The following is a 14,492-nucleotide window of genomic DNA, read 5'->3' as shown; positions in this document are numbered from 1 at the left end:
GGGGCATTCAACACAGGGAGACTGGAACCCTATTCGAGATAGGGCACTACATCTATTCAAGAGAGGGTTCTAATCGCGCGTGTATGGTATATGTGTGAAAGCAGCCAATGAGCAGTACGCCAAGTGGCCACACACACACACCTTTGACCTTTTGACGCCCATCGCCAGAGGCAATGACAGTGATGCAACGGCAGAAGGCAAAGCAACTAACACTGTCTGTACTTGTGCTGGGATTGCACTATTCAACAGCTTGGAAGGCTGAAGAATTGACCGCCTCTATTCAGCCTGGCCTGGTCAACACCACACAGCTATTTGAAGTGGCTTTTTCTGGCCAGAGAATCCCTACTTAGTCTTGTTGGTCTTTTCACCCCCCCCCCCCCACACACACACAGGCAGACAGACAAACAGACACAAACACAGGCAGGCAGACAGACAGACACACACACAAACACAGGGTGGTTACCAATTTAGTATTGACCATAATAGTCGTATTGTGAAGGTTCAAAACCGGTGCGTCACAATTGAGAAAATCCTCTGAAACTAATAAAGAGAGCATAGGCAACCTGGACAGCAAGCCCAGGTAGATAATAGTATAGTCGAGTATGGAATTGTGCACACGAGACATAGGGGAATTCCCCATCCTTACCTAAATTACTGTATATGTGTTAATGTCTTGTGCAGGGCCACTGAAGCTCGGGCCCGGCCTTTGAAAACCGAATTCCAGAATGAGAAAACTAAGGCGAAAACTATCGAAAAAATAAGGCACGCAAATCCCTGGAATACGTGGCGGCAGAACCAGACACAAACTAAAAAAAAAATAAAATAAAACACTACCTGGCAACACGGCAGCGTAACAACAACAAAAAGAAAAAAAGAATTCAAAAAACAACAATAATGTGTCACAGTCTATGTTGCAAAATATAGAAACCCAGTCTGCCACTGCCGCCACTGCGGCTGCAAAGGATGAACAAACGGACACGGCTATGAAGTGAGTGACTAGACGGCTATGAAATCACACCTCTATCTATTCACGCAACGGAAAAAAAATATATTGCCCGAATCTACGCGTAAAAAAAATGAGCACAAGCCAGAAATATGGCTATGTGGTTGAAGCCGTGGGTATGAGAATATCTCGGCTGCAAAACTCCAGGGCTTGTAGGGCACGGCGAAGTCGGGGCAAACAGGGCGGGGGGCAAACAGGGCGTATTTCACAGGTGTGCCGGGCGCAGCACGATATTCACGCCTATTCCTTTTTGTCTTTCTCGCTCCCTTGTCGTCGCCTTGCTTACAGGCAAGAATCCTACGGCTCTCGCGCCGCCAAAATCCTAACTCGCATCCCCATGGTTCATTGCGTGCGAAACAAAATGACCAGAATAGCCCATCCCATGCCTGGTCAATATATGCCCAGCGGCCAGAATCCCAACAAAATTCCTATTAAAAAAATAACGGCCGCAGGAGACAGGGAAACAGGATGGGAAACAAATCAGTGTATATGGGGGGGGGGGCTGGGGAGGTTGCGCGTGTGTGCGTGTGTGTGTGTGTGTGTGCGACCTGTACGGCTATGTACATGTATACGGAAAGCATGCCGTACCGCTCACTGTCCCATTTGTGAACGTTGCTGCAAGTCAATCCGGGGCTTTTTACTCTCCACAACTGCAACCGATACAGGAAACAGGCAGCCATCTAATACTCATACATGAGTTGGCCCCCGGGGCAAATAAATATATGGCCCAAGGGTCAGTCCCTGGGAGCGGGCTGGTTGGGAGGGGTTGAAGCCCCCGCCCCGGAAGTCCGTAGCCAAAATTATTTAAAATGGCCCGGGGGACTAGGGCACGAGGGGTGGGGGGGGGGGGGTGTGGGGAGTGATCACCCACGTGCCGCAAGGTCCTGGACGTCCGTGGTGCAGCGCAGTACGTTGGCACGGAGCAGTCCGCTGATGGCCAGGAAGGTGGTTGCGTGGTGGAAGACGACCACCTCGTACTTGTCCTCCAGGTGCTGGAACAGCTTGGCAAGCGAGCCGTGACGATGGCTGGCAGCTTGGCGTAGCTGCTCCATACGCGTGGGAGATAAGCTAAACGACACGTTGAGTGGCGTATAGGACTGCGTGTGTGTGGGTGGGGAGAGAGAGAGAGAGAGAGAGAGAGAGAGAGAGAGAGAGAGAGAGAGAGAGAGAGAGAGAGTAGGAGAGAGAGTAGGAGAGAGAGAGAGAGAGAAAGAGAGAGAGAGTGCAGGCAGCAACACAGACACACAATAGTTCAAACACATGAATGCGCATACCAAGACAGACGGACAGACGGACAGACACACACGCACACACACAGCACAGCACAGCACAAAACAAAGACTATTATTAAACCAAGACAAGACAACAAGTTCACATCAGTATACTACCGGTAATCACAGTACAACACACACACAGCAGCAGCAGCAGCAGCAGCAGCAACACTAGAAGAGCAGAATGGTTTCTATTTTCAAGGCTACACAAACACCCCCTCCCCCCCCCCCCCATCCCCCTCTCACACCCACAAACAACACTCCCCCCACTCTCTCTCGCACCCACAAACAACACTCCCCCCTCTCTGTCACACCCACAAACAACACCCCCCTCTCTCCCACACCCACAAACAACACTCCCCCCCTCTTTCTCACAACCACAAACAACACTCCCCCCTCTCTCTCACACCCACAAACAACACTCCCCCTCTCTCTCACACCCACAAACAACACTCCCCCCTCTCTCTCACACCCACAAACAACACTCCCCCTCTCTCTCTCTCGCACCCACAAACAACACTTCCCCCTCTCTCTCACACCCACAAACAACACACCCCCTCTCGCTCACATCCACAAACAACACTCCCCCCTCTTTCTCACAACCACAAACAACACTCCCCCTCTCTCTCACACCCACAAACAACACTCCCCCTCTCTCTCACACCCACAAACAACACTCCCCATCTCTCTTGCACCCACAAACAACACTCCCCCCTCTCTCTCGCACCCACAAACAACACTCCCCCCTCTCTCTCACACCCACAAACAACACTCCCCCCTCTCTCTCGCACCCACAAACAACACTCCCCCCTCTCTCTCACACCCACAAACAACACTCCCCCCTCTCTGTCACACCCACAAACAACACTCCCCCTCTCTCTCGCACCCACAAACAACACTCCCCCTCCTCTCTCTCAAACCCACAAACAACACTCCCCCCTCTCTGTCACACCCACAAACAACACTCCCCTCTCTCTCTCTCGCACCCACAAACAACACTCCCCCTCCTCTCTCTCACACCCACAAACAACACTCCCCTCTCTCTCACACCCACAAACAACACTCCCCCCCCCCCTCTCTCTCACCCGCAAACAACATCATCATTACGCAGCAGCAGCACAGGTAGAAAACAAGGCGGTCAAGGCACTACAAACACAAATTACAGTTAACTTCGCTAATAACGACTGCGGATATAACGACAATTCGCGAATAACGACAGAATTCCCATGCCCAAAGCAAAGTCCCATCCAACTGTAATAATATAATGAGACTTCGGGTGTAACGACACTTCGCGAATAAGGACACTTTTCTGATGCCCCGCCGAGTGTCGTTATACGCGAAGTTGACTGCATTGTCCTGCAGCTTACCAGAAACTGCTTCTCAACGGCAGCGACCCTCTCCTGGTCCCCGCACACGGCTACGACGATATGAAACTGGTGCTTGTCCCACTTTAGCGCTGGGTGCTGTTGACTGTAGGCGAGGTCGGGCTGGGCTGCGCACGCCTCGCACGTCTTGCAGCCAGAGTGCTTGGCGGAGCGCACATGCGCGTACACCTGGTACTGCTTGCAGACGCGCGGCACCACGTCGTTTTCCAGGTGCTGCGCGAAAACACCATACGCACGCCAGCACGAACGCGCACCCACATACACGTACACACACACACACACGTACACACACACACACACACACACATACACACACACACACACACACACACACACACACACACACACACAAACACATTATTAAGGAGTTGTTCAGAAGTACGACCCCAAAATGGATTGGGAGAATCTCAAATTTCAAAGAGTCAGTGTCGGGGAAGCGAACTGCCTGAAAAGAGAAAAAAAATGCGAACCCCACCAGACCTTCTAGGTTCGGCCTGGTCCCATAGCTCAGTTGGTTAGAGTATTGCTCATGGCAAGCAAGGTTCCGGGCTCGAGTCCTGGTGGGTCTGGTATTTTTTTCTCTTTTCAGACAGTTCACATCCCCAACTGATTCTTCCAAAAAGTATTGATTGGCATAAAAAAATTCTTGCTCGCATGCAGTAAGTATGTAACACAATGCTGCTTAATAAAATCCAGTCGCGTCACTCAAGTACAAGCCGGGAATTGCGCAGCCCTAGACCTGCACTGCGACATGGTGCAAGGCGCAAACTTGAGTGACGCGACTGGATTTCATTGAGCAGCATTGTACATACTTACTGCATGCGAGCAAGCATTTGTTTTAAGCCAATCAATACTTTTTGGAAGAATCAGTTGGGGATGTGAACCAGGGAGTAGTAAAATACATATACTACACCCTGATGTGCACTGTCTGAAAAGAGGAAATAAATATTCAGAATTACAGGCAATTCCTAGGTACAGTCAGTGCTCGGTCCTCACCTGCCCCCGATTAGAGGCGATTTACACGATGGCAGTGCATCCCGCCGGGAAGCGAAGCACTTGATCCCGAGAGTTTGCGGCGACTCGCGGGAAAACGAAAAATAAAACGATTCGCACGGCAGGATTTCACGTACAGAACGTGTAGTACAAAACAGTACACGGAATGCCACAGCATGCATTTCCACCTTGCAGCCCCCCTCACGGTACTACCGGGATCATACCGGGATAGCTCGCGGGATAGGTTTACGCCAAAATTCGAGTTCACGTGAATGAATCTCCATGGCGGCGATACGCACGGGATGAATCCTGCCGTCGTGACAGTTGCCGCCTCTTAGGGGAGTTCGACTGTACAGTCAACCCCGGGAATAACAATCTCGGGTATAAAAACAACTCGCGGATAGCCAGGTGTGTGTTTACCACCATGTTTATAAACTATTTACAGAGAGCTGAGTCCTCCGGCTCGATAGAGTGCTCAATGCGGAAGCAGAGCAGTAACACACGAGTCACAGAAAACCACGCGTTTCGATTGTCGTAACTTAAAGTTTCATGCCATATAGCGATCTTCAGACAACTGATACTATACATTTAAAGTATAGCTGCATTGGTGTCTTCAACTTCATTCTCGCGGATAGCGACACTGCTTTCAGACCTAGTCACTAGTGACCATTTGAATGCACAGTTTCAACCTGGCGAGTAACGACAACTCGCGAATAACCGCACATAATGCGTGCCCATGCGAAGGTCCGTTATTCGCAGGGCTGCATGTGCATGCATGGTTCTACTAGCCAACGGAGGGTGGGTGGGGGCCTCTTACTTTGATTGAGCCCCCCCCCCCCCCACCCTGTGAAAAGCGCCCCCTCCCCACTTATTTGTCCAGGATTTTTCATGCCATTCAACGAAACTGCAGTCTGCAGTCACTGATAGAGGGTTCATAAATGCACATTCGTCTGGAGTAAGGTTGGGGGTTCACCCTGTGCGTTTGCATTTCGCATGGACGATTTACACAATGTTGGAAAACGGAAGAAAGGGTTTGGGAGTAACTGTTTCCCATGCCCCACCCCTACTATTTTGACCGGGCCTAGAACCCTGCTGTACATACATACTAGTGCATACCTCCAGTAGGCATTGGTGGGCTAACATGTGTATGCTGCTCTCGTGCAGTTGAGACAAGGTGGACATGTCGCGCGCCGCCGCCACCACCGCCTGCTCGTCCCGCGAGTGGAAGAAGTACTTGTTGGTGGTCTTGTCGAACTGCATCACCGACCCGTGCCTCGCCTGCAGACGGTTGAACGCGTTGCCGAGGGCGCGAGAGCGCTGGTGATGGAAGAACTTCGTCAGGTAGCCCAGCTGAATCTGGCTCAGGCTCGCAAAGCACTTGAAGTTCTGGAACTTCGTTGAGAAGATGGCAGTGAACTTGGGCTCACGCTGCTGCGCCTGTCCTTCGACGCAGACATTAGACTTGCCGCTGTTGCTGGCTCTGGTTGCCAAGGAGACAGGGGAGTGAACGTCACTGAGGCCGCCGCTGGTTGGGTGTGAGGACAGTGGAGCGGTGCTCATCGCTGCAACCTGCTGATGCAGAGTGCTGCAGGCGAAGGAGACAAACAAGCAAACAACACACACACACACACACATGCATGCACGCACACACACACACACACACACACACACACACACACACACGCGCACACACACACACACACACACATGCGCACACACACACACACAGACACACGCACGCACACACGCACACACAGAATAGCGCACGGCAATTCAAAAAATAGGGAGCAAGGGATCGCACTCGTTCGTCAGCTAGGCCGTTAGTGTTGGACAAAACGGATAACTTGTAAACTTATGGTCCTCTTTTTTCTTAAACTCGTTCGTTAGCCGAGGAATAAATAATCCAACCGTTCCTTGATGATAATGCTTGTAATAGAAGATGCATGATAACATAACTGTGCACTTTATCTTAGTCAGTGCATTTTCTACACTTCTGTCTCCTCGTCGACTCTTCGAATAAATAATCGTCACAAAAAGTTTAATAGGTTCGCTCGCCTGCAGTTCCGCTTCGTGGGACGCCACCAAACCATGACCAGGCATATATTGTATTCCCTATAGAAAATTCAGTGTATTCAGATTCACCCATGTGTGCACAGCACGATGGAACGCAATCAACACGGCACTCACCCGGCGAAGTCCGGCATCGCGTACGGATCCACGTCATCCACCATCATGGCGCCGATATCGGCGGCTAACTCTGCTGTTCCTGCCGACGAGTAGTCCACGCCTGGCAAGTCGAGAAAGTCATCATCGTCGGATTGGTACACCTCCTCGTCACCGCCAGCCAGACCGTTGACGGGGTGAACAGGTACATTGCTGCTGCCCCTGCTGCCGCTGGTCAATATATCTGCGTCATGCGTACGGAGCAACTCCTGCCGCGGCGGTAGCGCGCCAGTGTCGACCTCCTGCGCCCAGTCATCGTCATCAAAGTCATCCATACCGCTGGTCATGTTCTGCTGTTGTTGCTGCTGCAGTCGGTGAACCGGATTCTGCTGCTGATACTGCTGCTGCGCCTGATGATTGGTGGCTGTGCTACGCTGGACTGGCGACGGTTTAGGCCTAGGATAGACGCCGGTGGCCTGGATATCGTCCCAGTCACGTACCATCTCATAGATGTCGGTGAGCCGATCGCTGGCTATCAGGTCCTGCGTGTCGTCGTTGACGACCAGGTCGAGATTGCACAGTTCGTCGGCGCCGCCGCAACCGTCATCGCTCTGTGCCTGCAGGGTGCGTATCGACCGGAGCGCATGCTGAGCGTCGGCGCGCGACACGAACTGGAAGAAGGCCATGCGCTTGAACGGCATGGGTATGTCGATGGCGTGCGCCGCGGGGCACTGGTCGGCCAGGAAGCCCGAGGCCAGCTGCACGGTGGCGATGTTGGTGACGTAGAGCGTGACCAGGTTGAGCGGGGCGCGGTGCGCAGACCCCGCGCGGTACACCAGGCGCTTCTTGCTGAACTTGCTGGCGATCTCGCGCCGCCCGGCCATGCGCCCGCGCAGCTCGCCAGCCACCTGCCGGGCCGCCCGCTCAGAGTCGAGATCGATGAACAGGTACTTTCCCTTCGGCGTGGCGTGCACGTGAACGCCGAGCACGCTGTTATGGTGACTTGCCAGCAGCGCGACCACATCCTTCTGGTAGAGCGGCGAGACGGGACGTGGCAGATTGCCCATCCACACGCTGTACATCCAGCGGCCGATGTTGACGTCTTGGCGGCGTGACGTGTGAGCGGACGTGAGCGTGGGTGCTTTGGCCGCGGGCGCGCTGTGAACACGCGGCGGAACTGTGGTGGCGGTGGCATTGCTGCTGCTGGCGGCGGCTGTTGGTGGCGGCCGGGATAGAGGGGGTGAGGAGGACTTTCTGGTCTCCAGAGTCATGTCGGGACGCACTCCGCTGAACGTCACCCCTGAGCAAGACGAGGAGCGCGGACACACGCGCATGCACAAACACACATACACACACACAAACAAACAGATACACACACACACATATACACACACACACAAAGACAGGTGCATGCACGCACGCACACACAAATACAATAGATGCAAAGCATTTCGGTAGTTTCACCATGAGGCTGTGGTTGCTATTAAAGTTTTCAATGGCATATTTATAATATAAAATAAATGCATCCGAAGTTGAATTTAGTAAGAACAAAATTTGAAAAATCTCTATACTTAGCTCCAAGAATCAGTACTGAGTAGGTTCGAGAGCACATGCCTTCAGACATGTTGACGCATAAACAGACATATGCATCCCTTATAAACACACATACTCCATTGGCAGCGCAGTAGCATCATCAGCAGCAACAGCATCGACAGCATCAATAGCAGCAGCAGAAACAGCAACAGAAACAGCAGCAGCAGCATCGACAGCATCAATAGTAGCAGCAGAAACAGCAACAGAAACAGCAGCAGCAGCAACAACAACAAATGCAGCCGCACAAAAACAACAACAACAACAACAACAACAACAACAACAACAACAACAACAACAACAACAACAACAACAACAACAACATTAGCTGCAGCAGCTGCAGCAGCAGCAGCAGCAGCAGCAGCAGCAGCAACATGTGCTGCATTAACACTTACCCAGTAGTAGACGCATGGCCTCGCAGGCGCTGTCATACGATGTAAACTTGAGAGAAACGCAGGACATGCCGTCAGCTGAGCGAGACACGGTGAAGCTGGACAGGTCACGGCTGTACTTGTGAACACGACGCGTCACTTGCTGCGGGTCGATATCCAACGGCATGCCTTTCAGCTGGAGCTCGTGTACTTCGAGCACTGCCTGCTGCTTCTGTGGCTGATGTTGCTGCTGGGGCACAGCGTTATGAGCAGAGTGACGACCGTTACCCGTGCTGCTCATGAGAGGACGGATGGGAGAGTTGGAGGATGACGGAAACGCAGCCGATGACGCTGGCTGTCGACGCTGCTGCTGCTGCCCGGCTTGCACTTGCTTGAGAGACGACTTCCCGTAACCATGACTACCGGCCGTGCCGCCATAGCCGGTGGTGGACGGCGCACCGCCACCACTACCGCCAGAGTATGTATTGACGTCGTAACCACGGCCACCACCACCACCGGAGTATGTGTAGGACGAGCCACCACCGGACGAGGGCTGCGGCGAGAAATCTTCGAGCTGATCCACGGACATGGATATTCCCGCGTCACCACCGCTCACACCGGTGTGGTGCCTGGCGCGCATGTCCAGCGTCATTAGGATGTTGTTGCTATGGCAATGCTGCCGGCAGAACGTCAGCAACGTGTCCAGGGCATTCTCGGCGAGCAGCGAGTTGCACGCGAGCTCCGCGACCGTGTCAAACTCGTATGGTCGCAGCGTGTCCAGACGACCGGCGAGCGCTGAGCAGGCGTCGCGCACACACTGGAGATTGGCACGGCGCTCAAACGCCTTCAGCAGCTCCAGGAGCGTGTCCACGTCGCTCTCCTGCTGACGCTCATTGTCGATGTCCAGCAGCAGGGGTTTGATTTTCTCGCGCAGCCGGTCGGCGATGTAGCGTTCCACCTTGGCGGCCGCCTGGTCCGCCGACGATATATCACCCGGCGAAAGAGTCTGCGAAGGATAGAGAGAGAGAAGCACAGGCATGATTTGAGAATTCACGAATGGGCGCATGTACATACAGATCCAGGTACACAAAAGCAAACACACACGCGTACACACGAATGTACATGCACGTTCGTACGCACGCCCCCCCCCCCCCCCCCCACACACACACACAAATCTCCCCCCCCCCCACACACACACAAACACACACAAACACACACACACACACACACACACACACACACACACACACACACACACACACACACACCATGTACCATGGATACGCCCGTCGCAAGAGAAGCACGCAAATCTGCAAATGCACTGGATGTGCACCCACAGATTTTCCCTTATAGCAACGATAGCGAACAAGATCTAAATGAGACAGATCAAGACGTGCGCCAGATAACTGTCTAATCCACACAACTGGCGAAGCCATGTGAATCGACCACCAATGCACACCTGGTCTACACCACACGGAGTACATCGGCATAAAACGGCCAAGACACTTGCTGGGGTAACCAGTATAGACAGCACGCTGCTTTGATAGAAGCAGACACTAGATGCACTGGTACCTTGAAGTGAAATTGGAGCCACACACACACATACACCTTGACATTGACAAACAGCTGCCGTTAAACGGCTAAGCTGCCCTGATGAGGAGGGGAACAAAGGGGTAGCATCACGGCGTCGCGGCAGAACATCCGGCTTCATGCCGCTGCAGATCCTGCTGTCTGCGATATCTCTCGCCGCACGCACAGCAGAACTTGAACTCAAGACGCTCCCTCGCTGTTGGTCGCTTGCCACGCTCGCAATTGTGCCGTTTAAATCCAGCAGCAGATCGAAAGCACCAGTTACATGACGGGCAGTGGAATGGGCAACAATGTTGGTGTTGAAGCACTAGTCGAGGTGCAGGATCGACACAGTCCGAAGGCTGTTGGGAGGAACCTGCGAGAGGGCACTTATGTACCTTCAGCCCACCAGCACTCTTGAACCATCTACCACAACGTTGACACGACTTTGCATCAGGCTGTTGGCTGACAGGAAGTTGACGGGCCGCACTGCACTTACACACATACACACACACACACACACACACACACACACACACACACACACACACACACACATACACACACACACACGCACGTGCACGCACACACACGCAATAAGTGCAAAAGCTGTGACTTACATCCCTGGTGGTTGGATGCTTCCATCCCAGATCTACCAAGGTGCTGCGGCTAAAGACCTCATCCTCGATTTGAACCGGGTCACGAAGCAGGACTTCCGTTATAGGGTCCAGTAGCTCTGACGGCGCACCATCTGTCAACAAGTCTTCCAACTGGACATCAAAAAATTGTGCAAGAAACAATGAGAGAGAGACACACACACACGCACATACACACGCGTGCGCGCGAGCGCTCGGGGCGCGCACACACACCATTGACCATTTGACGCCCATCGCCGGAGGCGATGATAGCGATGCCACAGAAGAAACCATAGCAACTTGTGCTGGGATTGTACCATTCAACAGCTTGGAAAGTCACACACACACACACCACACACACACACACGCATACACATACATACACACACACACACACACACACACACACATGCACGCGCACGCACGCACACACACATGAAACGCGCATGCCTGCGCTCAGCCTCGCGCAGGTCACGTTCATGCATGACATCGGTGCATGCAGAAAAACAAAGCGTGGGGATTACCTCTCCTCCCTTCAGCATGGAAGGCAATGCTAGACTGTGATAAATTGCCACTGATAATTACTTGCCGCAAGAGTACAGTCAACTTTGCGTATAACGACACTAGGCGGGGCATTAGAAAAGTGTCCTTATTCGCGAAGTGTCGTTATACCCGAAGTCTCATTATATGTATACAGGTAGAATGGACTTTGCTCTGGGCATGGAAATTCTGTCGTTATTTGCGAATTGTCGTTATATCCGCAGTCGTTATTAGCGAAGTTGACTGTACTGTAAAACCGGGAATTTTCGGTTGTGTAATATTTTCGATACTTCCCAAAATCAACGGTTTGGTAGCGCGAAAATAGAAGTAAACCAGTTTTCTACACTCAAAAATGCATTTCGCACACTGTCTGGCATGGCACGGTTGAATTTTAGGTCGCGTTTTTTTAGGTAAAAATTACCCGTACCGAAGTTACCGAAAATAAATCTCCACCGAAAATTTTCCGGTTTTACAGTACATAACGAAGAGTGCGCAACTCCTATCTTCAGCTGCGATGGGATCAGCTACGGCGAATTTATTTTTTCAAATACTTTTTTTGGCAGAAGTATGATCAAGTGTGTATGCTTTTCTTTCTCGTACACTATTATTGTAGATTCTGTGTCAGTTCATCAGTTTTAGGATGAACGTGGATCTACCCTGCTTGGTGCGACTTCAACTACTGTCGCTGGGATGTACATGTGCCGACACCCCATGCCTGTCGGCCCCTCGTATGAGGGGACATGTGACCGGCTTCACACATGCGCGCGCACGCACACGCACACACACACGCTTGTACTTTGTACTTGTTGCTCACTGCCAAAACTGGTCACGTGGGTCTCCTCGGGAGAGGGGAGAGAGACTCAAAAGGAATCTTGGAAAGATGACTCAATTGGCTACTGAACCGCCCAACGCCCCAAAACTCTGGGTGGACTTGGAAATGATCCCACTTATCCCCCCCCCCCCCCCCCCCCCACACACACACACACACATCACACACACCTAGTACTCAGCACAGCAAATTGTTTCCATCAACGTGCTCCACCCATGGAACTAAATGCATGCAGTGGTGACAGTGCATCAGGTAAAGCAAAATTAAATTTTATGTACAGTCATTGTCCTTTCCAGCCAGGTGTAAAAGGCAATGAACAGATCGTGTGGCAGTCTGTCTTGGCTGTCCCGATGCGTGAGTGTAACACACAAGCCAACCACGCAAACCCGTGAACATAACTCCCCTCGCCAAAGTAAGTCACATACGCAACTGATTCAAAAATACAATCATGCATTATGTGATGGTTTCGTAGTACGGCGAGGCAGCATACAAACTAGTAACAAAGTGCAGAACAAGCATAGCGTATGAAGCGGGATAGCATAGGTGCCAGAGAAAGCGAATACTCACCGTCGACATGGTTTAGCTCCGCGCCAGTGACGATTTCCCTACAGTCGATGAGCTACCTAAGCATTCTGCCTGCTTAGTGACTTCCTTCTCAGCTATTTCCTCAAATACTAGTGCAAGTACTCAATTTATTCTCAATGGATATTAGTGGATCAATCTTTTCATAGAGTACGCTGGCCGCCCTGGTTGAAGCAAGGCTCTCTAGCATGTGTGGAAGGGAAGGGGAGCAAGCTGAACGAATGGCGAAAGATACTCGATTGTGATAGAAACCACAAGACTGTGAGGTCGAGAGAAGAACCAACCATACAAAAGATAAATAATTTTGTTGAAATGTGTAGTAGATCGTCATTGTACAGTTTTGTACTCTTCAAAACGACTGATAGTGATAATGCATGCGTGCATTATTGTATGTGCACATGCATGTGCGACCTTTCCGAGGCTTTTCCGTTTTCGGCTTCAGTATTTTCGTGCTGATGAGTCGTCGACAGTATTATCGAGAAGCAGTACATCATGTGCTGGTATTTCGACAACTCTCATGCCATGGTGCATGGCCACGTTTGCCATTGTCCATGCAATACTTGTAGGTGCCAGATGCAGAGAGATGACTCAGACCATCGCCACTGCACCGGCATGCCGTTCCAGTGACTCAAGCAGCAAGAAAAGAGTGAGTGAATGGGAGATCGTGCACGATGACTGGGAGGGAGCTCCCCATCCAGCCACGTTCATAATAATGATGACAGGCCAGTTGTTCCTCAGCCGGAAATCCAAAGGTTTCTGTAGTACTAGTAGTGCTATTAATAGTAGCAAGAGTAGATAAACAGTTTATCTGCTCTTGGTAGTAGCTGTGTGCAAGTACCAGTCGATTTAGTGCAATGTCAGTCAAGTGTGCACACTTGAACACAGTTTGAAAACCTGACTACATGATTGTATTACTTTCACATTTTAATTTTTTGAGTGATGAAGACTCCGGCCCCACACACATTCAAAAGCGACTTACTCACAACTCACAAAACAAGGCAATGCACCATTGTAGAATTTCAATGCATGGAGTCACTCCATGTGTGGTCACTTTTGTGTGTGGGTCTTATTTAAAACTGAGTTATTTAATTGGGAAGTTTAGCAGCAGGGAGGGTGAATGCACCAACCTATTGGGAGCCGCCCTGTGCCCTAGAAAGCCACCCAGCACCTAAACAAGCGGGGCAAGGGACTCCCAGACGGGCGGCCCACCCCCCTCGCCGTCCGTGGGGTCCAACGGAAAAAGCGGCCCTGCACTTGGCACTGTCTAAGCGGGTATTATGCTCTCAATGGTGACCATTGCTACACAATATGTGTACCATTTGACTGTCCCCGGGGAAAATTGCGGAAAAAAATCGCAAAAAAACGCGGGGAAAAACGCGGCATAATGTGGCATAATTTGCGGTAAATATGCGGTGAATATTATTGATATCATCTCGCGGCGGCAAGTTTGCAGTTGATATGAGGCAATTTTCAGTGAATATGTAGTGAAATCAATCAGTTACAAGTCTCTGGCGTAAGTGCTCGTCATATTTGAGTACAAAGCCGCCACGTTGCTGACCGA

The 14,492-nt window shown here is 51.5% G+C and overlaps 1 protein-coding gene across 1 annotated transcript; it reads right to left on the bottom strand.

Annotated features, from left to right (window-relative positions):
- Window positions 1-449: 449 nt before the first annotated feature.
- LOC135824727 (uncharacterized) lies at window positions 450-13,211 on the bottom strand. The gene is made up of 7 exons (XM_065337436.1): window positions 12,917-13,211; window positions 10,966-11,115; window positions 8,801-9,782; window positions 6,840-8,115; window positions 5,769-6,237; window positions 3,642-3,872; window positions 450-2,100 (listed from the first exon to the last, which is right to left on the bottom strand). Exons 1-7 carry the CDS (start codon window positions 12,923-12,925, stop codon window positions 1,867-1,869), a joined length of 3,351 nt encoding a protein of 1,116 aa, XP_065193508.1. The 5' UTR covers window positions 12,926-13,211; the 3' UTR covers window positions 450-1,866.
- Between the last annotated feature and the right edge of the window lie 1,281 nt (window positions 13,212-14,492).

This window comes from Sycon ciliatum, chromosome 9, assembly GCF_964019385.1.
Source record: "Sycon ciliatum chromosome 9, ocSycCili1.1, whole genome shotgun sequence".
Taxonomy (NCBI): Eukaryota; Metazoa; Porifera; class Calcarea; order Leucosolenida; family Sycettidae; genus Sycon; species Sycon ciliatum.
This window is presented reverse-complemented; position numbering and strand designations above follow the sequence as displayed.

Bases quoted from the DNA above. Each gene is read 5' to 3' on its own strand.
- LOC135824727 (XM_065337436.1), bottom strand. The intron at 9,783-10,965 runs GTAAGTCACAGC...TATCCTTCGCAG, and splicing joins AGCATCCAACCACCAGGGAT to ACTCTTTCGCCGGGTGATAT. The intron at 6,238-6,839 runs GTGAGTGCCGTG...CTTCGCCTGCAG, and splicing joins GCGATGCCGGACTTCGCCGG to CACTCTGCATCAGCAGGTTG.